The sequence below is a fragment of the Venturia canescens genome, chromosome 2, assembly GCF_019457755.1.
Source record: "Venturia canescens isolate UGA chromosome 2, ASM1945775v1, whole genome shotgun sequence".
Classification (NCBI taxonomy): domain Eukaryota; kingdom Metazoa; phylum Arthropoda; class Insecta; order Hymenoptera; family Ichneumonidae; genus Venturia; species Venturia canescens.
In genome coordinates this window covers 11,818,153-11,842,796 of record NC_057422.1, presented here as the reverse complement: position 1 = coordinate 11,842,796, position 24,644 = coordinate 11,818,153, and the positions used below count along the sequence as shown (strand labels likewise).

General features: G+C 38.2%; 2 protein-coding genes across 3 annotated transcripts; both read right to left on the bottom strand.

Moving 5' to 3' along the window:
• Nucleotides 1–820: 820 nt before the first annotated feature.
• On the bottom strand, nt 821–6,073 carry Sac1 (Sac1 phosphatase). Its single transcript, XM_043410931.1, has 8 exons — nt 5,209–6,073; nt 4,697–4,788; nt 4,197–4,537; nt 3,920–4,031; nt 3,099–3,442; nt 2,513–2,890; nt 2,108–2,275; nt 821–1,678 (listed from the first exon to the last, which is right to left on the bottom strand). The coding sequence occupies exons 1-8, from the start codon at nt 5,244–5,246 to the stop codon at nt 1,400–1,402; spliced, it is 1,752 nt and encodes a 583-aa protein (XP_043266866.1). The 5' UTR covers nt 5,247–6,073; the 3' UTR covers nt 821–1,399.
• Nucleotides 6,074–8,070: 1,997 nt separating this feature from the next.
• Nucleotides 8,071–23,825, bottom strand: BNIP3 (BCL2 interacting protein 3). 2 transcript variants are annotated; one of them, XM_043410932.1, is made up of 6 exons: nt 23,461–23,825; nt 16,088–16,262; nt 14,591–14,678; nt 9,018–9,094; nt 8,434–8,589; nt 8,071–8,152 (listed from the first exon to the last, which is right to left on the bottom strand). In XM_043410932.1, the coding sequence occupies exons 1-6, from the start codon at nt 23,498–23,500 to the stop codon at nt 8,101–8,103; spliced, it is 588 nt and encodes a 195-aa protein (XP_043266867.1). In that variant the 5' UTR covers nt 23,501–23,825; the 3' UTR covers nt 8,071–8,100. The 2 variants fall into 2 exon arrangements, with proteins under 2 accessions (XP_043266867.1, XP_043266868.1); XM_043410933.1 differs by having other exon boundaries at nt 16,088–16,256.
• Between the last annotated feature and the right edge of the window lie 819 nt (nt 23,826–24,644).

Sequence of the window (24,644 nt, the reverse complement as noted above, 5' to 3'; positions counted from 1 at the left end):
AACTATCATAAACTTAATCTGCTTAATCAAAATCTCATCAATTTGCAACTCTTTCGAATGCTTTTTTTCAACAAAAGAAAATTATAAATATGCGGGAATTAACGTCGTCTTACAGCGGAGCGAGCTTCCCGAATAACGCATGCCGGGGCAGCACTTCTTGGGTACTGTAACGCTCCGAGCGGGAATTATAGTAACTATTATTTCGAATGATTTATGGCCGTTTTCTCCGACGCGGTTCAAACTCAGTTCAATTTTTTTCATATAGTTTCGAGGGTTTCGAGATAGGATGAACCGAGTTTAAGATGATGGATCAGTCGGTAATCACACCTCGAATTTTTGAAATTGAAACTCTTTGACATCGTTCGTCCGATTAAAATAATAAAAATGTCATCGTACGTAGCACGATGGCAAAAATCGACTGACAGAGCCTTTTTTTAATCGGTCAAACCGTGTCAGAGAATTTCAATTTCAAAAATTCCAAGTGAGGTTAGTCGACTGATCCATACTCTTAAACTAGATTAACGTTAGAGAAAACGGACATTAGAGAAATTATCTTCGATCGATTTGAGGTTAAGTTTCAACTGCTGGAAGCATGCTAATCAATAACACGATTGAAGGGTGGAATACTGTGAGATTCGTTGGGTCGGAAGTTTGAATATGCAACAGAATACGTAGCTTTCGAGGGAATTACTGCGGATCGTACTTGCGTCAGAAGAACTTTCTCAAAAAATATGATGAAAAATTTCTTGTAAAGTGATCAACTATATGCTTACGTGTATTTCTTCATTGCTTCAATGAAATATCATTTAAAAACCACTTATTATCGAATGGAATGAATAAATGGATTAGTTTATTTGTATTATTTTTTGTTACATAAACATAAATATTTTGTTGCCAAAATAGACTCAAAGCTTCCGGTTAAAAGAACTGTTTGTTCGAGACAACAAAATTTTATTCCCAATGTGAGAACTTTAGCACCATTGCGTTTACTTTGGCTCTACAATTGCGAACTTTATTTATATCGGGGTCTCAGTTTCTATTCATGTCCACATTTTACTCGCAATTGGTATCTCACTCCTTTTTACACGCAAAGGGGTATATAGTTATTTTAGGGTAACTTGAATAAAAAAAAAAAAGACGGATCAGTTCAATACACTTCTAATGCAGTTTGTCTCTCGCTGTACAATTACATGATTAACACACAAAATTCCAGAATAATTCTACATAAATTCACGGATTATGTAGTTTCGTTTTTCTTGATTTTTCCTACCCAGTCCACCTGAAAATGATACAGCGCATGAACGAACACAGATGTGTAAACGTATATAATTTCGTATACACGCACATCTGATTTGGACAATGATAAATTTCACGGCGAAGCGCGGCTCGCAAACGACGACTATAATAATTTTGGTTTGTCGACGTATTGCTTGCCATGATGGATAACTGTCGCAAATGTACCGGCCACCATAGCGCCCCAAAAAAGAATGTATAGCAGTGCTTCGGTCGTGTATCTCGCGGGCAATATAATGTGGGCGACAAGCATCGACGACGCAACAAGCAGAACAAGTGGAAACGTGGCGTAACGCCAATTTCTCTCGGTTTCCAAAGGGCACCGCATCGTTAAACTTTCCCCTTCTTGTACTATGTATCGTCCCAGAAAAACTTCCAGTGCGTCCTGTTGAGTTATTCAATTAACAATTAATTCAACAATCATTTCTTGATCAAAACCAATTATTAGCGCAGACACAGTAAGGATTTTCAAGTAAATTAGTCAACTATATTTACAGGATAATCATTATCCGAATTGCAGAATTTTGAAGAATACCATTACCGGAATATTCATCGGCAAGAGAGTTCAATAAAATTTTGTTAATAAATCATGATATCTAACGTAATATTTCGAATAGTAATTGAAAGTAGAGGGCACCAAAAGATGTTGGTGCGCAGTTCATTGTTTTATGTTGACCATTATTCCATCTCCAAAATGGTTTCGATACATTCTCGAAAACAAAAAGGAATAAGTAAAAAAGTACGTTGGATTTATTTTCGTACATTATCGATTAAACTGGTGCGAATGATACATGATTCTCTATCTCTGTCTCACCTGTCTGAAACCATCGGCAAAGTTATTCTTGTAATATCTCGTCAATGAATTAATGCCGTCTCGCAAAGCACCCCATTTCGTGCGCTTGCCCGTCCTCGTAAAATCGGTCTTTAGTGCACCGGTTCCGGAATATTGGATGCTCAATATATCTGCATTGTCCGCCCACACCTGAGAATTAGTGAGTCATACGATTAACATTTGAACACAAAAAATAATCCAGTCATCGATCTCTAAAAGAAAATCTCTCAAGAATCTCTGAACCAGAAACATAAAGACTAACGAAGAAAAAGTTTGTCAAAAGAAATTCTGTAAATCCACTTGATGGGTCTGTTCATTTTTATCCCAGTTAAACGTTACACGACCAAAAAAATCTCTAATTTCTAATTTCAAAAATGTTCATCGAACCTGTTTAAATAAATGCTCGAGGGACGGATGTTCATCGATATTTCGAAGAATTCCAAGCCTCGATAAAGCTTCGTTAAGAACTCGTTTCGCCAACATACTCTGAACAACGTTTGTTCGATCTAAACAATCTATACAATTGGTACGGAATACACCATCTTGAACGGAGAGCAGTGCACCGTCTTTAGAAAGCAGGAAATAACCCATTTGTTCTTGATCATGGGATAAACGATCCATCAGGACATTCAATCGATCCCATCGCATGTGACGACATTCAGCGTGGAAATCAAACGCTTCGTAACGCACATTCTGATTGCCTATTCGTGACACCATCTCGCGATAAGACTTTTCGAGAACATCTTCAGCGCCGCGGTGATCAATCTGAAAAAAAAAATCAAAAACCTGCCTAAGAAAATAGTCTGATTTTTCTCAAATGTTAAATCAGTGAAAACTCATTTTATTATACAACTTTTTACAAATAAAGTTTACGTTTTGTAACAAAAAATATTTCTAAAGCAGTAATTTTTTAAATTAAAATGTAACAAAAACAATAATTATCAGTAGGAATGAACGACAGTTTTTCACATACCAAATTGACTAAGATTTGTTTGCCGTAATGAAATATTTGTGCGTCGAAATGCCTGGAGCAAGCGATCTGATGATCTTCGTGAGGACTCAATTGAGGTCGTGGCTTGTACTTAAGATTGGGCGCTTGTTGCCAAAACAACGGAATGGAACCTCTTGTTTGTACGAAGGAACTTCGGTCGCCATTTGCTTCGACCAATTGCTCGGTCTCGACGTAATTTGACACATTCCCGTTCGAGTCTATACCTCGAGAAAACAACCTCGTTCCAGCACGATGAACACTCCTACGAGATACGATACCCCAGGTAAATGCAACACCGTTCACGACGAAAGAATTTAAAGATACGACTGTATATTTACGATGTCAAGGATTCATATGCTATTGTTAATACTTTTTTGAGTAACTCGACTTCACTCGAGATGAGAAACCATTTAAATAAGGAAATCCTAAGAGACCCGATCAAGTGAATCATCCAAGATTAGCCCTCAAACTCAATAAGAATATTAGTTGAATGAACAAAAAAATTAAAGGTGTGAACAAAATGGTTGCATACATTTTTATGCGTCTGTTAAGGCCGATCTCAAGTATTCGACTCGAAGTGATTCTTTGAAAATAAATTATTACAATATTGAATCAGCGTTAATGATCAATTTGATACTAGAAAATGAAAATTTGTAACTTTGGCGGTTTGACGGTTTCACAAAAACATGAGAAGAAGGCAATGAAAGGTCCAAGCACCGTCTAAATGAATAAAAATTCTCATTTCATGATTGCAGAACGTCGAAAATTTTTGAGCATGATCTGAACGAAATAAAAAAGGATACACCCATGAATAATGGGTAAGCAAAATTTATGATGTTCCGGTCGTGCTGTGAGATCTTGAAGGAGATAAGCGTTCCACACGAAGCGCGGATCTGCTCGATCGTGTAGAGGCATCTGCAATAAGAGATATAAATTAAAATGAAGGGACAGTGAAATTTATTGAATTTTTTAGCACCTGTGAGTCACAAACTTTTATTATAAAATTTTATATTTGCAAAACTCTGTAACTTCACTATTCAGGTGATCGTGGAACAGTTTCGATTTATTGTAACGATTTACCTGGAGAAATTCGGGTGGTGTGTTGTGCAAACGTTGCATCGTGTGACTTAGATCATAGGTGTAACTGAAGTAAAAATATGGCTCATTCAAAACCATTTTAATCATTTCAAGATACGTTGTATTGTTTTGGATTTGTTTTTCGCTCAAGTGGAGTAGAGATTTTGAATACGGCAGAATTTCTGTAGATACAACTTTAAAAATATCCTGACCAGCGATGCTTCCAACTCTTTCCGCTTCCGTTATAACAATCATGTAACGGCAAGCCAAAAGACGAATTGTTCCAATGATACCCCATATTTTTCGTCTACTGGCTGTTTGTGGTATTTGACTGGCAGTCCCAACTAGAGGAAAAAGTGCATTTATTCATATATTGTACAATTATAATAATGGAGAACTTTTGATAATGGAGAATAATTTGAAATGTAAGGATTTCTTACAGATCCTTCAAAGGCATAAAACCATTAATGTTATACAAAAACAATGACATTTTCAAATCATACCTTGCGTATAGATTTGCTGACTCACTCGATCAATTACCAGCAAAACTTTTGTACCCACTGGCTCAACATAGAACTTTTCTGGTGTTGCGTATCTGATAACAGTGAATCTTTATTATAAATTGCTTACCAGAGAATTATTTTTAAAAAATTACATAATTTTGTTTTTATTGACTAGAGATTCCTTCATATTTCCCTAAAATTTTAATTTGCAATTATTTGAACAAAACGTGACTGATTGAATTTGGATTAAAGATTTCTTTTCTCTCTTAAAAATTTAGTTTCTATAGCATACATGAAAATATAGTCAGAAAAACTAATCGTTTTTGTTCCTTCAATCATATTTCAACAGCTGTATTTAAAGTCCAAAGATTCTTCCCTAAATGGAACATATTATACAATTGATAAATAATAATAACAATAAACTTACTTATCAGAAATCGACGTATGAAATGATCAAAAATGTACTGATAGTGACAGCTGTCAGAAAACGCAAAAATCGAAATCATACTTACAGATATAAATCATTGTAAACGTCGGTGTTCAAGGTCATATTTGCGAATGGTTAATTAATGCTTCGCGGCAATTGAAATTCTTCACGATGAAGGAAAGTTTGAAGAACCAATATAGCAGAACAGTAACGTTTGAACGTAAGCACTTTATGACAATTATAACACATATAACAGCTCGTATTTACACATATGAAAATTCGTCCTGGATAATACCGTATCACAGAATGACTAGATAATAACGAAAAAAATCACATAACCGCTTTCTCTTTGACATAAAGAAGAACATGCAAAGTTCCGAGACTGCAAGAATGTCAATTTACAATTAACCAGTAGGTACGAAAATCACGTTCGTTCTTCCTACGTGTAGACGCACGCACACACATACATAAACACACAGTCAAATTCATCCATTGAGCATAAAGCATAACGTAGTAGAGCTCGAGCAGCTTATGCCGGATTTTCAGACACAGCTTGGACACAGCGCTCGTATCAGCTGATTCGAAAAGCTCCAAGATTACGGACATGCGCAACCGGAATTATAGATTTCGTTATTCCACTTACAGATTTATGCTGTTCGAAATCCATTATACGGTTTATTGTGACGGTAACTTTTCAGTTATCTTTCCAAAACCTTACAGCTAATTTGAATTCAACATTTGCATGGATAGAAAATATGTAAAAAATTTGGGTTTGAGTTTTTTTCACTAAGTAGGAAAATAACAATTTTTGAGTTTTTGAAAAAAATTGGTAACGAGGTTTCCCGAGTAGTTTATAAAGCGAATTCTCTTTTAATGTGCTCGATTCAAGACGTCATGTGCGTCTGGAATAATATTAACTCTAGAATAGACGTGTGAAAATTCTTTCAAAATACAGAAACTTGCGTAAAGCAGCGAAGCATGAGTCGTTGTACTGCTCAGTTGGAACACATTCATCGAGCAGAGCTTCTCAAAACCTTTGGATAAGATAAAACAAGAATCGGACGAAACTGAAATTTTTATCGAAAATCCTCACAACGAAGAAGTACTGCGATATTCATTTATTTATAATAATTGCCAAAACGTATAAATTTACAAAATGTTTTATTTCATAATAATAGTAAATTGTGGAACATTCAAATTCTATAGTCACGTACACAAAATATAGTTACATGCTCTAAAAACGCAAATTCAGTGAATCACGTGAAAGAATCAAATCAATACGTATTTTGTGAGTTTCCATCTCGTTATTTATTTTTGATTTTATTTTTCATAACACCATAATCACTAACGGAAGAACTAAATTTTCAGTATCGAATACGTGTGTTTCATTTTTCGTAAAATTTTTCCAGAAATACGATTTACGTTAATTTCCGTTTTACTTCTTTCAGGAAAATTAGTGTCAACGTGAATATACATTATTTGAATATTCATAAGGGATAGAGAATTAATAATCGATTATGTAAGAAGGTACTGGAGAATAATTCGAATAATATTAATAATTTTGCGTGAAAAGGTTTTGAACTAACGGTACGATCTTTGTTTCGTGCTAACTTTTCGTTCTTTGAGTACAAAGCCGCTCTTCTGAAACCGTTTTCAAAAAAGTTCCTAAGTATGATTTACGAAGAACGTATGCGCTCAGAAAGACACTTTCCTCGCATTAAATTCTATTAATTCTACTCACACGCCTTGAAATTTTCTTTGTGAATGTTTCATATTTTTTTTATATTCATGTTTCTAGCCAAGTAATTGCGAGTATCAACGGAGTGCGTTCGTCAAATTCCAATAAATTGAAAAAAATGTTCTCCCGTCCAATTGAATATTGAATTAGCGAAATCTCGACGGAGGCAAGGACAAGGACACATGCAAATTTCTGCGTAAGTATATAAATTCATATGAAATATAACGTACATAAATATTTATCGTATTTCTTAAATCCACACATGAAAATTCGACGATATTTTGTCCGTAAAACATAATATTGAATTGGCATTTTCAAAATGAATCGTTTGTCAGGAATCGCGAAACCTTCCAAGCCTTTCTTTCGCGAGCCGAGAGTCATTCTGTTGCAGAGAATGTTGTAACCAACTAAACATAAATGAATTACATTATAATACGGTTTCACTGTATTCTCAGTTTGAAAATAACAAATTTTATCGAACAAGAGCGTGAGATGAAACTCAACGGATCAAGTGCTCGAAATTTAGATAAAAAAAAAAAAAACATCAACGAAAACACAAAAATCAAATGAAATTGAATCTCTACTATTTTCCTCAAGATTGTCCCGCAGTCACCAAAGTCCTTATACCGTGTTCGCCATTCCCGGTGAACATGTGTTCATGTTGCTTTGTTTTTTTCACTCTCTTCATCCCTCTCTTCTCATCTCAGATTTGCAAAAGTTATACATAAATACTATGAATGCTAATTTTTCATCTATATACTATGTCGCCGATAGAAACGCATTAGAAACAGTATAAAATGGACATCGTCATATCTCTGTCTGTCTCTCTCTCTCTCTCCCTCCGTATTTCTCGACACGTCATAATAGAAGAAGATCATCGTCATTTTACATTTTTTTCTTTTTTTTTCGCACTTCCTTCACCCTCTTTTCCCTTCAACTATATCGTTTCCGTATTCTTTCACATATACATATAATGCGCGTCTGCGTGTGTGTGTTATATGTATATATGTATATATATATATATAATAATGCGTCGTAACTTAAAACGAGCACGTAATTTTTCAAAGTACACGGTAGAAAGTAGTTTGTTTGTTTGTTTGAGGATTAAAAATAGGGTGTGCAGCTCGACTACTGATTAGGCTCTCTCGTGGCGCCCTCCAGCATCAGTCTTTTCTGCCAGCTCGTAAATAATCCTTGTTTTTGTTGTTGTTGTTGTTGTTTATCTCCTCGTTGATGCGTTCACTCAATCGTGATACGTGGCATCATCAGTCCTCTCCTATTCAACCAGATTCTGAAAATGGATTATTCAGATGATTAAACTTAAAAAAATGATTTTGTTCTGTCAATGAAGAGGCTTTGTTTGGGCTTTCAGTGAAATTTGAAAATAAGAAAATAAGGAAAAGGGAGAGAAAAAGGGTGGGTAAATGTAATCATTGAGGAGGAAGAACGAGCTTGTACCGTCTGAAAGATCAACGGGTAACAACTTACCCTAACTTAATCTACTCCAATTGAAATAAATTGGTTAATATCTAGAATTGTATATTGAACAATTGATATTATTCGTAATCTCACCCCAAGCCAGTGCCGATGAGAAGAGACACGATGTTTGATAGGAACATTGCGTAAATAATTTCTTTCGAGAAAAGTCCAATTTTGCCCATCTTGGCGGTACGAATGCTGTAATTTTTCTTCTTCGTCATGCCAAGCGGATGTCGAAATTTCCAGCCCCTGAAACAATTAATGTGAATTACGAAACTCTTGAATATGCTTTATACTAGAATATTTTATTTGTAAATTTTTGACTATGGAATAATGTAAACTTGAAAATTTCAGCAGAAACAGCACGAAAAATGGGCCTTTTTTATCGAGTACACGAGAAACCGTTTTATCAATCTGCGCTTACTCTATTCGCGAACAAAATTGTGTTTTGTTTGGCAAATTCTTAACGTTACGAGTTTGTAAAGCGATAGCAGTAGGCGAGGCGGAACAAAAGTTAGTGCCAAACTAACGCGAGGTGCCCCATATTTTTTACTGCTAAGAACTTCGAGCGACAAAAGTCAGTTGAGAAATATAACTAAGGTGAAATTCTGTAAAAAATCATTTTCGCTCAACGGGAAGATAAAAAATGTTGCTAAAACGAAGAAAATGGTTCTCACTTCGGTGGGGCTTGATCGGGACGAGAGCTCCATTCGTCGTACATCCATTCCGTGCTTTTTTCCAGGAGATCGGCGTCCTGTAAAAATAACCAAAATATCAACACGTCAGTGTGCGTTGCATTTGAGTATCGGACCCGCAACTTCGTGAGGGAAGTGAAAGTGCTACGGTTCGTTCTGCTCTACCTTAAGATGATGGATCAGTCGGTAATCACAACCGTGAGTGCGAGAGAGATAGCTGCAAATTTCGAAATCGAAATTCTTTGAGACAGTTTGACCGATTAAAAAAAGGCTCTGTCAGTAGATTTTTGCCATCGTTCTGCGTAGGCTGACAGAGCCTTTTTTTAATCGATCAAACTGTCTCAAAGAATTTCGATTTCGAAAATTTCAAGTGAGGTTCGTCGACTGATCCATGCTCTTAAGGAGGGTGGCTACGTTCCTCAAATTGATAAGAAATTGATCAAATTTGGTGATAATGTTCTTCAACATCAAGTGCGAAAACACAAATTTTTTCAAAATTTTCTTCTACCTAGTTATCGATGCATTAAAGCAAAAAATTTTTATTGTCAAATTTGGCACTAAAGAATACTATGTTCACCAAATTTTATGAAATTCTGAACTTTTTGAAATTTTCTATGTTCCTAGCATGGTTTAGCACGGCAACGTTGTATCGTCTGTACCGAAACTCCTTAATTAGTCATCCAAAGTAATATATTTTATATTTGCCTAAAATGGAGAAGAGACCCAAAAACCGTGACTCTTCAAATGACTTCAAACGCTATTTTTCTGTCTCGTCAATGCGCAGAAGAGTCAACGCGCCTCGTCAGTGCACAAAAAAAGGTAACAAAAACCAAAAATGTGTTTTCAGAGAAGCCGAGAACTCTGAATCGTAAAAACGATAAGCACCTCCTCGATATTCATCAGTTGGATCGAACACACCCCCCACCTCAGTCTTTATTAACAACGACCTATAAATTCCTTCTATTTCGATCCATACGACCAACGAAGATCAGAATATATATGAGACGACTCGGCATGCGTCACTTTCTGTGCTATAGAGTTTCCTCGGTGGACGATGATAAGAAGAAAGATGTGTGCGACTGACAGTATCACACGAGGCTCAGGGTGACGTCACGCACTGTTTACAATACGAGATCGAAGATTAGAATTGACCAAGTGCTCATGACAAAAAGAAAGAAGTCGCAGCGTAGTTTCCAGACAAGGGAAACGTCGAGCGAGGATACCAGGGGTTTTATAACTCATCGATTATGTTTCACACTGTCATCGAAGATAATAATAATAATTGAAAGGATCCGAGCTACTTTGTACTTGAGACAAAAGAAAAAGCTTTGGGCACTCGATCGTCTCGTGGCTCGGCAGGAAAAATGAACGCTATTTCCTGCAGGATTATCTAACGATCGATTCTGAAAAAATCTACAGAAAGGGTTCGTTAGGGAATTACGGAATTTTCGGAATAATTCCACCGATCTCCGATGAATTTTCCCTTTCGATAATCACAAAGAGCCACGCGATGCCAAGGCAACGCGTTCAAGATCAACGGAACATTCTTCGTCGTATGCAAAGACAATAAAAACACTTAATCGATGCTCTGCATCTCCTGAGAAAAATCTTGGCAAGTAGCCAAGCGTCAAGGAAGAAGAGTCACCGTTCGGTGACTCTCGTTCTACCTCGGTGAAGCCCCGTGTCAAAACGAGCATCGTACACGCTCCCGGAAGCCCCATACGCCGCGACACTCTCGCACAATGGACCGTCCACGCGCAACGACGAGTGCGAACGCTTCCACGAGTCGATAGTCTTTTGGATCAAGGGCGACGTGCATCAGGAGCTTTTCCATTGTCTCGAGAAGCGCGACAGTTCTGGCTCGAGAGTTATACGAGCAAAAAATAAATTCGCTGCTGTATCGAAGTGTCTCAATATTTCGAAGGGGTTTCAAATGGTTTCTTGCGCTTGTAATAATTCGTTTTTAACAAGCAGAAACTCGAGAAAAAAAATCATCAAAACGTCACAATGTAACTCGCTCTCAAAGATTAAAGAAAATCGGATTTCCCGTTGAGAAGCTTTCCACGAGAAAGCCATCCCCGAGATCCGGGAACTTATCCAACTGTCGGCCGATGACTCACGCAGCGAAGAGGAAGATAAATGTTGGAAGATGAAAAGGAGAGCGAAGACTGTCATCGAGTCGGACGGACACGTGTACGCGGGTGCACAGGGTGATCGAAAAGTTGAGCGTCTTCGTTTAATTAATCGAGGATCCTTTGGACGCGAAGAACCGAGCAATCGATTTATCGATTCATTTCTGATTTGACACGGAACGAAAATTTTCATTGAACTTGTTTGAAAAATTTCAATAATTCGGGTCACGAAGATGTGGAATTTTTTGACGAATTTGAAACGCACGATGTGACGCTTCGTAGCGATGCAGCGCGACACGCTTCAAAAATTATATTGCGTCTCGGATGTTGAGCCTGCGATCCGACTATTTTTGGCTATATTTCATTCGACACAAATACGCGATTCCCACCGTAGCCTTTTGGCAAAGTAAAATTAGGTGGTTTTGCGCACGACGAAGTGGAATCGGAATGCCTCTTCGAGGATGAACAGCGCAATTACATCGTGTTGTAAGCAAGCACGAGTAATGACAGTTCTCATTTAGTATGACAAAAAAAATCTCTAAATACTCACCGAAGAAATGGTTTTCCCAAATTGTTCATTTCGTCGTGACGTTCGTGAATTTGTGGAAATTCCATTTTTTTTCCTTCTTGATCAATCATAAAGAAATTTATCACGCGAGACTATAGTCCATGGAACAAACGAAGAAAAAAATTGTCAAAGGCAACTTCGACAATGCACCGAAGTTTTGTTTCCCTCCCACGGTCTCTCTCCAGAACGAGTCGGATCTCTATTCTCTCATTCTCTCAATCGCTTCACTGCTATTTTCATCTTCCTTTCTCTTTCCGCAGAGCGCCTAGTCGATCTAAATCGAGAATGGATGTTCGCGGTCGCGCATCGCGTGAGCTCGAACGAGCGAGACGATTGGACGTTCACGACACTACGACTCGTCATATCGAACACGCCGTACTCTTGACTAGCGTTTCCTGCACCTCGCACGTTTCAACCATTTTCAAAGCACGAAAGCTTCTGTTATTCTTCTCCTTTCTCCAAGTTTTTTTAAGGCGTCCATGACGCGTGTGAATCACTAATTTTGAGAACTTTTCATTACGCATGAACTTTTTTTTCGCCTGACTGTACTTCTCAGTATTTCGGGAGACTCACTTCAGCGCCATCTCTAACGAATTTTGAGTACTTTTGTGTGCGTTTACTTCACTAAAAAAAAACCATCGAGAGTCGACTATTCCTCGTAGACAATTTTTCGATCGACACTTTTTCCAATTTTCCAATTTTCATGTGTGAGCGTATTGTATCTGCCAAGCTTTATACGAAATTTCGATTTTTTTTGTTATACTTTGCCGTAAAATTGTACAAACTTTCGTCGACAAAGGCTTTGACGATTTTTCAACGTCGCAGGCCTTCTTTCGTATATCTCCACAGGAAGAAACAAACAATGAGCAATCTCGAAGGTTACGAAAAAATTGAATCATTTTTTGAGGTTGTATCGAAGAAAAAACCTGCGAAAGACATCTTCGAACTTCTGAATAAACGAGCGATGGCGTAGTTCTAAAATTAAGCGAGTTTATCAAAAAGGTTTACTATGACTTTGGGCTTTCCAACGAGTCAAAGCTTTGGAGAATTTTTCGATCGACATAACCTCAAAAGAACGCCAAAAAAACCTTTTATCAGAACCGAGGAGATCGAGGAATAAACGAAAAAACGAATACCCAGAACATATCGAAAGAGAATACAGTTCAGTTTATTTTCTTCTCCGCGAGATAGCGCATTTCGCCATAAAAGTACACGAAAAGAGCGAATCGTTGCGTCGTTCTTGTTCTCTCGTGGATATTCGGTTTTGATGAGACCGGTTTCTTCCGAGTAATCCACAAGCCCATATACCCACGCATAAACAACACCGAGCGAGGTATCCACTGGCATTCGGAAAAGAGAAACGAACCGAGAAAAGGACGAGAGAGATTGTTTACTCGGCAAAGTTGCTGCACAACCCGCGATCGGCAGGCGTCGTTCTTAGGCCCCGCACACACGACGCTACTTTTCGAGCATGAGCGGTTCCTTCGCGGAGCGCGCGCATGCTACTTATCGCGAGCCGTGTGAAAAGAGGGCTTTATTCTTTCCACTTGCGGTTTGACTGCAGCGCGTGAAACGCGACAACAGCCCGAAGAGCTTCGATTTGTTTTGTTCGGGATTGCTCGCAGTTCGATTATAAAATTCAATTATCAAGTCTACGCTGTGGTTTATTTTTCGAGCTCAAATTTATGCATGACCTTGAAGAGTGGAATGTTGAAGAGACGAACAAATTTATCGTGGATTTATCGTCTACCGCCTTCGCATGGAAAAATAAACCATGAAAATATAATTTTTCGATAAATTACAAGTGACGTTTGATAGAGAAGAATTCGTGCTTTTTCGTCGGAATAAATGTCGAAAAAACTCATTTGCAATTCCAGCAACGTGTTTTGACACTTGACAATATTCCCGGCAACGAAATCGTGCGAAATACGCAGTTAAATCACGGACTAGTAATTGGTGTCCATTCGACAAGTTACAACCGCAAAATCGAATGGTTGACTCGAAAAAAAAATCGGAATCGTGCGAACCAGTGCATTGGGGTATAAGTGAGTAATCGAGAGGGTCAGGGTTTAACCCTGACCTCCTTCGTCGACGTTCTACAGCCTGACAAAGTTTCGCAAAGCTGCGACACATCGAGAGAGGAAAAAGATTTTGCGATCGAGAGAATTAAGATCGAGTCTTTTGGCACTTTTTTCTAAAGACAGCTCGAGAAAAATGCATTTTATTCTCTACGTTTCAACATCATATTCGCAATAATTATTCAAAGTAGCTTCGAGATAAACAAGCCTATAAAAACCATGAAATGCCTACTTTAAAATTTTTATTTCAGTTTCACAAATAAATTCAGTCCAATGATGTTTTAAATAGAATTCAAGTCGAACGAGCTTCGGAAAATAAGCGAATGCGATAAAGACGAAGATTTCACCAATCAATACTCGTCCAACGTAAATTGGTCTTCGGCTCAATCGATTTCGTCTACTCGCTCATACATATATTTATACGGCCTGATACTGTACAAGGTCGAGGCAAATAAGAAACGCACACAAGTCGAGATATAGATCGCGTCCACGAGTTTGGATCATATATACGTGAAAAACAGGTGGAGAATAGAGTGCGATGACGCATGGGAGACAAGCACACTTTTCTCACAGTCATCGAGAAAACCTGGTTGGCCAATAAGCTGGTGCGCAAATTCGATGACACTGTAATAATCGGTCGACCGAAGAGCCCGACGATTTCGAGCTTCGAACATCGTGCTACTGCTCCGCAGCGAATATTTGCCACATTTCGAAAACTGGCGCTTTCGAAAAAGGCTTTTTTTTAAGTAAAAATAAAATATCTAGTTGGCCACTAACCTTTGTGCAACTGTAATTTATGTAAACCCCTCGGAGATCATCTTCGGTGGATAATTCAGTGTTGGGACTGTTCGGTGGGCTTTTCGGGCTGAAACAAATATTGAAAAAATCACACTTTTCCATTTTTTCAATTTCGTTATCAATCCTAATTTGAAACTTTTTATATTAAACGTTTTTACTCCCCCCCCTCGACTCGCCAGAGCAGAATGTGCCTGCTCGAAAAAATCGAACGCAAATAAATGAGCAGGGGAACATTCCGACGGATCGGACTCGGATTGGTCGAAGCAGATTCGGAGCCGAATGCTTAATTACTGGATGGATAGCCCAGCCGATAAATTGTGTCTGATCGGAATTTCCGTACTTCGTGATGGAATAAAAATCTGAAAAAATTCAGCAACATTTGGAAAGCTATGAACGACAATTATCAACAATAATATTTCCCAAAAGTTATTAATAAGTTGTTTAAATAAATAATTTTCTAACAATTTTACAGTAAACACTTGTTTTTTTTTACGAATCGAATGTGCGCAGCATTTTTCTGAATGCTCATGACTTTTTTCAGAATTTTCGTGGATTTTTGAAATTCCCTCTTTTAAATTTTTTAAGTGGCTCTATTTGTGCATTTTCGATCCAGTAATCTTGAGACTTTTCAAAACTGATGGTAAATATGTCTTCTAAAACGTACTCAAAATTCAAATTAAAAAAAAATTTTTTTTTCAAAAATCCACGAAAATTCTGAAAAAATTCACGAGCATTCGGAAAAATACACGCACTTGATTCGTAAAAAAAAAACAATAGGTCACCGCAAAATTATTGAATAATTAATGGTTTAAACAATTTTTTATTAACTTTTGGGCAATATTATTATTGATAATTGTTGTTCATAGCTTTCCAAATGTTGCTGAATTTTTTCACATTTTTATTGCATCACGAAGTACGGGAATTCCGATCAGATATAATTTTTGGTCGAGCTATCCATCCAATTATACTTTAAGTGGTCGGAAAAAAAACATGAAATTCCTAAGATGTAAAGTCTGCAGTGGCAGATGATGTTGCAACACATCGGACGGAACGAATCCCACGTGTATTTATGCATATGCATGGAATCCAAGAGTGTTCAGTTTGACCGATGCGACAAGGATCAAAACAGATCTACGTTGTCGTGGGTAGTCTCAGGCATATGCAGAAATCTCTGTTGACTCGAATGTACAGAAGAAGGAGAAGCAGAAAGGGAGAAGAGACGCGCGAGCTCAATCGCCGCAGCAATTTTCTCGCGCGCGTTCAAACAACACGACAGCCCGAAAGCGTCGTTCGCGATTTCATTCGGAGGTTTAAAAAATATATTTTTTCAACGAACAAAGCATTTTTCGTTCCCGAAAATATTCGGAAAAAAAACGCGAGTTGCGTTTCAAGTTTGACATAAAATTCGAAATTCACAAAAATCGCGAAATATTTTGATGCCTCAAGACATCGACTTTCGACGGTGAAAATTCTTACCTGCCCTTAGGCGTGTCCCGGCGCGAAGAGGCGAGGGAATGTCTCGCTGATGAGTGCGTTGAATCTCTCTGGGCTTCCCTAAGAAGACGCAGATATTCTTCGCCACCGCTGCCAAACGGTAATGGTGTGACCCTGTCAGCTGGCGCAGGAATCACTTCCACCCAGGACTCTGCACCTCGGAAAAGGAAGCAAAAATTCGTTTAAAATAGTTGTTTAGCTCGCGATGGTTTTCGAAGAGACTGGACGACCATTTTTTATTCCTCGTTCCTTTTGTCTCGTGAGAAATAAATTTCCACTATGAAAAAAACTTCGGTTCGAAAAACTTCGAAAACATTTTTCAAAAGCCTCTCTCCCGTGTCTAATAATACGAAAATTTGAGTCGTCGACGATCCTCGCAATTTTAAAAATGCGCAGTTTTTCGGACGTTCCAACTCCGAATCCGTAATGCACGTTGCAAGGAGTGAATTAGTGTCACAGGAGAAGGAAAAGTTCGATGACCCGAAGCGAGCCAACGCGCAGAGGCGAGCAGCTCGATGCGTCTGCATATGAATCATCGACGAATGTATACAGAGCGAGCATTGAATCGATTCAATTACGCGCACAAGAACAAATCGCGTGAAATATCTTCACCAACATTTTTTTTCGTACGAAGCAATATTTGAGAATTTCATTTCAACATTCCAACTTAAAATTTTCCAAGAAGCGAGAATCGAAGCATTATTCGACTTCGGTTTAACACTAAATTAAAAAAATAAAATTAAAATATATTATAATATATTTTAATAATTTATTAATATTAATTTTAATTAATAATAATATTAATAAAAATAAATAAAATAAATAATAAATAAATAAAATAAAATAAAAAACTAAAAAATAAAAAAAAAATTAAATAAATAAAAACACTAAATAAAAAAGTGCATGGATCAGTCGGTAAATCGCAACTGGGAGAGCGAGAGATGCAAATTTCGAAATCGAAATTTCTTTGACACAGTTTGACCGATTAAAAAGATTCTCCCAGCCGATTTTTGCTCTCGTCCTGCGTAGGTTGACAGAGCCTTTTTTAATCGGTGAAACTGTCTCGAAGAATTTCGATTTCTCAAATTCCAAGTGAGTTTAGGCGACTGATCGATGCTCTTAAGGAAACTCCTGTACTGCATGCTAGTCAAATGAGTGCTAAATTTTCAAAAGGCTTTTAGACCAAGTTTAACGTACCGATTAAATGTACTGTTAGTGGATTTGTATTACAGCCTATCTTATTAACATGTAAAAATATAAAAAACGCTAGTTCTGCAAAAGCATCAACTGATAAATGCAAATTTTCACGCTGACACATTTTCACTGGTATTTTTCAAAGAATTATCTGTGTTTTTTTATCGATTTCATTGCAACAGGTCTCATTTTGTTCGTCAACCGGTCCTCTATGAATCGACCGTGTAGTTGTTTTTTTTAACTTGATCGTTTCACCGTTGCAGCTAATTGTTCATTGAGTGAAAAAACTTCTTCATTCATAATTTCTCTCAGGAATGAGTTTAAAGGAAAATCTGCGTGGTGAATTCGCAGAGGATCGGTTGAGGAACAAAATGAGACTTGGTGCAATAAAATCGGTCAAAAAATACAGATGATTATTTGAAAAATAGCTGTGAAAATGTGTCATCATGGAAATTTGCGTCTATCAGTTGATAGTTTTGCAAAACTATCGTTTTTTATATTTTTTTAACGTTAATAAAATATGCTTGAATAGATATCTACTAACAATAAGTTTAATCGGTACGTTGAGCTTGGACTAAAAGCGTTTTGAAAATTTAGCTCTTATCTTTAGTTAATCGAGATGACGAATAATCGAGTTTTCTTGTATTTATCAATTCGTTCAGGTTCGATCCGAGGAGCGTTCGTTTGTTTTTTTGTCGCAGTTCGTTTATTTTCTCCGTCGCCATTTCGCCGGCCTCGTTTCGTCGACGGGTTTTTAGAAAATGAGCAAAATTTGAAAGAAAACTTGAGCAAAATTTGAATAATATTTGAAGATAAAATTACCGGCAAATTAGTAGGGGAGGGAAAATAAATGGAGAAGACAGAAAAGGTATTCCGTATGGAAAAAGGGCTAGGTTACTTATATTCCAGAGACTGCGTGAAGATAAACATCTGTCAGTTGAGAAGTCTGGCTCGTTCGAGCAGGCGTAAATGTTGTTGTTCGAGTGCACTCCCGAACGCGATAAATCGCCACGAATTTCCGAGATTTCAAGAAAAAAACGAATCGAACCGAAAAAACTGAAAAAAAAGTAAAGTAAACACGGGGGGAGTCACGACACCGCGCGGAGAAACCGGGATGAGCGATGAACACACGAAGAATATAATTAGATTCGTATGAAAACAAAGCGTTCGAGATTTCCGTTGGCGATAAGCGCGAGCTAGTAGCGACGATAACAAAGGACGAGGCTCGTAACTTGGTCACGAAAGCCCATTTTAGCGATAAATGCGAAGTGAAGCTTTTTCATGTTTTTTTTTCTTTTTTTTTTTTTTTTATTTCCTGAGGGATTCTGAACACGCTGCGAGATCGTGAAACGAGAGTATTTACGTACAGTCATTTGAAGCAGTTTTGATTCCTCGTTTTCATGACTTTCGTCAGCGTTCAACAGCGATAAAGGCACTCGGTGTATGAAAAAGCGACGTGAAGTGGTCTGGATTTGTGCGGGAATAGAAAAAAAAATAATCACGAGAATCCAACGTTTATTTTGTATCGCACAAGGCCGATAAGGAAACAGATGTCGGTCGATTCCCTAAATGCCGAATGAACAAAATATCCCGTCATCTTCGGGGTCAAAAAAAAGTACAAAACCCACAATTTTTAAATAAAATGTACTATAAATAAACGGTGGAAATCGGGATGAAGAAAATTTCTGCTTTCTCAAACGACGAAAAGCCGTCTGCACCTGAAATTTTCAAATTTTTCGAAATTTTCATGAAGTTTCAACATCACTCGGTTCGTACAAATGTGACAGGTCACGAAGCACCGAATTCTTGAAGCAGTTCGAACGAATGTATTCGCGAATAGAAAATTAATGGGAGAAGCATAATTCGGTGAGGAAACGTGCTATAGTGATGCGTACACCGATGGTTGAATGAGCTGCCTGACGGTCCGACTAGCCTAAAAATAGATGCGTAATGACCCCGAGTCTCGAACCTCCTCCTCCTCCTCCTCCGCGAATACAGCCCGAGTACATTGAAATCGAGCGAGCGGTCGCAGCGAGCATCCTCGCGCACGTGTGTGTACGCAGGGTGCCCCGGGAGTCGCAGCTGAAATTGACGGAGCCAAGGAGCCACGTAAGTCTGTAGAGAAAATTCCGAAACGTGTTTTCGTACGATCAATCGTCGATGAGAAATGAGAGGGGCTGAGAGGAGAGGGGAGAAAAATGCGGCGGCCCACCTGCTTAATTTTCCACAAGACTGGTGCTATTTTATGAAAATTTCATCAGAGACGAATCGTCAGGGAAGTGGCGAGATGCCAAAGTACCTTCGGCACGTCCCTCGGCTGGGTCGTGATTTTCGGGACACCCTGTGCATGCACGCGAGGGTTGCAACGTGTTGAATCCGCGAGTGGTCCGGGGATCGATAAACTCTAGCGAGCAAGGGCAAACGTTGTTTTTTTTCATCTCGGGTCGCGAGAGAGCGCGAAAGCTCTGCTACGTCGAGGAAGCCCGTGTGTCTTTGAGGCATTCCGAAAAGGTGTGTCAGCTCGGGAAGAACTTGGTGAGATAGAGGAACGATTTGTTGTTTATGAGAGCGATGATCCGGAGCCGTCGCTGTGGATGAGAATTGTAAACACCTTCGACTATGGACACAACTCTAAATGCGATTGATATTCATCAAATTCTCAATTATCAACGACCCTCGAAAAACGAAGTGCGCATTCACCGCGTCTAATGTATCTCCACCGGACGTCCCTGGCTCCAGTCACGTAGACCCCCTTAATTATGCTCCCCTCTCTCACTTTCCTCTAGTGTTACGCGGGGTACGCGAGCAAAAGAACTGTGAAAAGTCTTTTTGTCCTCTGCTGCCCGGGAACAAATCCCAACAGTGTAAGACGAAACTTTTCTGTACGAATGCATAAAAGGTCTAACGTTACAGAGCTCTCTTTGTTCATAAAAGCTGCCGATTATAGTCTTCTTCGTGCGACTGCTTTAAGGTCGTAAAGTTGGCATTTATTCGACAAAAAATTACGATGTAAACGAAAAAAGTAATTACACTATGAATTTTTATTGTTACAAATTGTGAAAAATGTTTGTAATGAATATTCCATAAATACCGAGAAGCTTCGAGAACTAACCAAACGAAATGTAAAACAAAATAAAAAATAAGCATGCGCTTACGAAAATAAAGCTTTTATCTTCAGTCGTGAAAAATCACAAGAAAAGGCGTTCTATTCCACGAACCGAACGGTGAGCCGAAAACTTTATTCTCAAGGTTAACAACGTACGATGTCCTTTCCCAGAAAACTCCCGGCGAGTGCGTTCGCGCCTTTGGTCACGTACTCATCTTTCTGCCTCTATAAATATATATTCTCAATCACGCGAATCTCCATCAGCTGTAATTCTTTTATTTAACCTTACACATTACGCGACAACGAAATTCGAGCGACTTTCGAATAGGGGAAATAAGTTGGCTTTGTCCCTGTATTTTATTTGGCTGCTAAAATACGATCGAAATAAATGAAGCCAAGAGACGCGGACTTCAATATATATATATATGGATAAATACCAAGCTCTGATATCTTTTCACACGTTACATATATAGTCGAGTGCTACAGAAGTTATTGGCCCCTTTGAACTGACATCGCCTCTCTTTCAACTTTTCACTCTCGTTTTTAATTATTTCTCTCGATTATTTTTTCTCGCTTTTGTCTTGTGCCCGATCGCAAGTTTTGTAGGACGCTCAGCCCCTTATTATTCACTGTTGGGAAGAATTAAAAATTCTACATCATTTAAATTGTCACGGAATTTCGTATCCTTTTCAATGTTTTTTTTTATTATTTTTTTTTTTATTGTTATCAATAATTTGTTTCCTATTTTCACGAAATTATGAAAAAATTATAACTGAACAGACGTGATTTTGGATCATTTTATTTGGGATTTTCGAGTCGCTTGAAAACTGTCGACGGAGCGGACATGCCATTCGATGTATTTAAGATGTACAATTTTTCTTTTGACTCTTCACGTTTTTTCTTCACTTGTGGAGTGAATTTTTATGTTTTCCTCTTATCGCTGATAAGACTACGAGGGAGAGCTCCGTGCAAAAGTTTGCACTAGTCAGTCAGTGTACTTGCATCAAAAGATAACGCGCAGCCTTGTTCTTTTACTCGCGCGATTTGATATTAAAAGTACATAGATTAAGAAATCGAATTGAGGAAAAATTAAGATTTTTGCTAGTTTCGAGTTACATCGGAAAAGTAAATATTAGCATGGGAGAAAATAGAGCATGCTCGAATTTTCCAACCTGCATTAAAACGTTACTTGAAGGAACGGAACTTTTGCTGTGTATCTCGACAAGATTATTTCCAATCGAAAAATTGCGCAAGCAACAAAGCAATTTGCGTCGATCGGATAATTGTTCGCATTCGTAATCCATTTATCTGGTCGTTATGAAGCCCAATGTGAATGAATAGTCAATTTGGTTTCGTAATGTACGATTAGTCTACGGGAAATTGCGGGTTTATCGTTTCTTAACGCGGGATCCGAGAGACTACAGAAAAGTGGAGGAGAGAACGAAAGTCGTATTATTGGAAGTGAGGGGATATTTTTCACAGTTTGTCCAAAGATTAACCTCTAAATTGCGTTCGTGATGGAAAACGAAACTTTTGGCGCCTTTTTTCCGGCCGCGTTAGGCGCGCGCGAATCGTAAGCCACGCCTGCTTAACGGCGATTTGCTTTATCCCCTCCAGCATCAACCGCACAGCGTCCCGCCTCCGCCGACGCTCTATATTCCGTAGTGACGCACGACGCACTTGCGTGCTCGGAATGCACGTGCCAAACGTTATTATCCCCGTACGTGTGTATCTATCGACTTTTTCCAGTTTTCGTAACGTTCTCAATAGATTCGTGGTAGTTGAACTGTCGCATAACCTCGAAGCACTTCTCGATTGGGGACCGAAATTTCGCAGAATCCCCGTTCGAGGTTCACTTCCAATGGTATCCTGACCTCCTCAAAGAGTATTCGAAACTTTTGGGATCTTTTCAGCTATACCTGAATCTTCATGCGAGTTGGAACGTTACCCGCCAATGGAATATTTTTCTTCCGCAATTCTCACAATAGTCGCGTCAAAAAAAATATATGGAAAAATATCGAAAACACTGACAGGGAACACACGCGATTTATTTTCCAAACTTTTATGTTTATTTTACACGAATTCGTAACTTTCGCGTTAAAGCTACGAACAAGCTGGACTTTTTGTTGTTGTGTAGCTTGGCTAAGTTGTGGTGAAGTTGGTTTAAGTTGCCTACGATTTTACGATGTAAAGATCAGCAGGAGGGAATTGTCGCAAAATTTTCAAAAGAAAAATGGGTTATTCGCTGTTTTTGAACGGGGAAAAAATACATAAAGTTCTTCCATGCCGACGAATGGCTCCACTGTCACTATGCATGAAACGTCCTTGAAGAATTGAAAATTTCATAATGCTGGTCTCATTTTTTGTCCTTGCATCAATCAACGAAATGTACCAAAACTTTAATGTTGGAATCGAAATAATGAAATTCTGCAATTTTTTTTTTGGACTCGAAATATTATTTTCAACAAAGAAATGAAGCGTGTTAAGTCACCACCATTAAAGATTTCATCTCCTTTCTCCCTCCCTGAGGTAAGCATAGGCTGACATTACACACGCGATTACGTGCTTGTCGCTCAACTTGGGGAGAATGCAATAGCTACCGACGTAAGAAATCGTTGTGTGTTTGAAAATATAGGAAATCTCAAGAGGAAGTAAAACAAAAGAAAAAAAAGAGTTAAACAATGTATACATCGTGGAAAAAACTGCGGTTGAAAGAGCCAAGGTAAATGTATTTTGGAAAATTTGAAATGCTCGAGTATCACCGTTCCCGCAAATCGTAATGACTCGAGTGAGAATCGCGTTAATTCTGATGGACTATTGTCTTAAAGGGAAATATGAAAAAAGAAAATAATCAATTGCGACGCAAAAGTATCTATACTGCGCGGTGCGTTGGTTTGTTTACGTGCCGAACAGAGCCACGCGAAATGGCCGCTACGTCAATCTGACAGCTGTCGTGTTATCGGAGTTATATACCTGTATATCAATAGAATTCCACAATTCTGCGTATAACTAGGAATAATGATGATAGTAATGGGAGAGAATTTTAAAAACTCACCACCAAGATCGTCCGACATGAATTTCGCCGTCGACGACATAATTTACACAGAATATCAAAAATTTTCACACACTGCGACTTCCCGCCTGCCTATGCGAGTCGACAGGAAAAAACAAAACAATTTCGAAGACGCGCCCGACTTCCCGGATCCTTTTCGCACTGCGCGTCCTACGATATCGCTCGAGATGATAAAAAGTTTTTTGTCCACGCCAACAAATACGGAAAGCCACTCGACTATTCGAAATTCTCTACTATGTATTCTGGCCAAAAACCCGAAGATTCGTTAAAACCACCGGAGAGCCGAAGGGAACGATGCACTTGCTGCGAATTGTCGCGTCAAAATGCTACCGACCTCCGAGACGTTGCTTTGTTTTGACGAAATAACAACACACGCACGTCAGCCCACTCGGCCAATCAGATTTCACTATCAGACGATGTAAATACCACCGCGCTAGTCAAATCCTCTTTTTGTTTTGCTACATATGATATTACCAACGGTCGGTAGCTTGTATATACCCCTAGTGTTATTTTTCAGGTCAATCAACTTACGAAAAGAATATGTTTCTTCGTCGCATGATGGATTATAACAATTAGCAGTCAATTCCTCCTTGGACTTGGCAAATTAATACAGAAATAATGCTTATATATCACTGAAATCTTCATTCTTTATCAATCGAATGTTTATATTATCTTTTAAAATAATGACCAGCAAGGCGTTTTTATATATTGATGAGTCTTTCATGTCACCGGCACATTGTCGTAGGATCTTCCGAAAATCACAAAGAATAATTTTACTTCGATACGTGCGACACTGGCTCAAGAAATGATAACAAAATAACTTTTTTTTGTCAAAAATCATTATTTACATAATTCAAAATATAACGACATCACAAAACAATTTCTGAGAAAATTAACATTAATATTTGTGACCTAAACTCATTAACTAAACTGACTAAACTGCATTGTCGGATATTTACAAATCCGTAAATCAATTTTGGAATTTTATTTTGGAAGTTCTGTTTTTTTTTCTCACACTTATCACAATCAAGTATATATTTTCCCATATTTTCTTACTTTTGTTATTACTCCTTATTTGTTTGCATATTTCATTGTCTTCAGATTAATGATGTTTTTTTTTTTTTTTTTTTTTTTTTCGAGAAAAACGTAAGGTGTGTGAAAACACG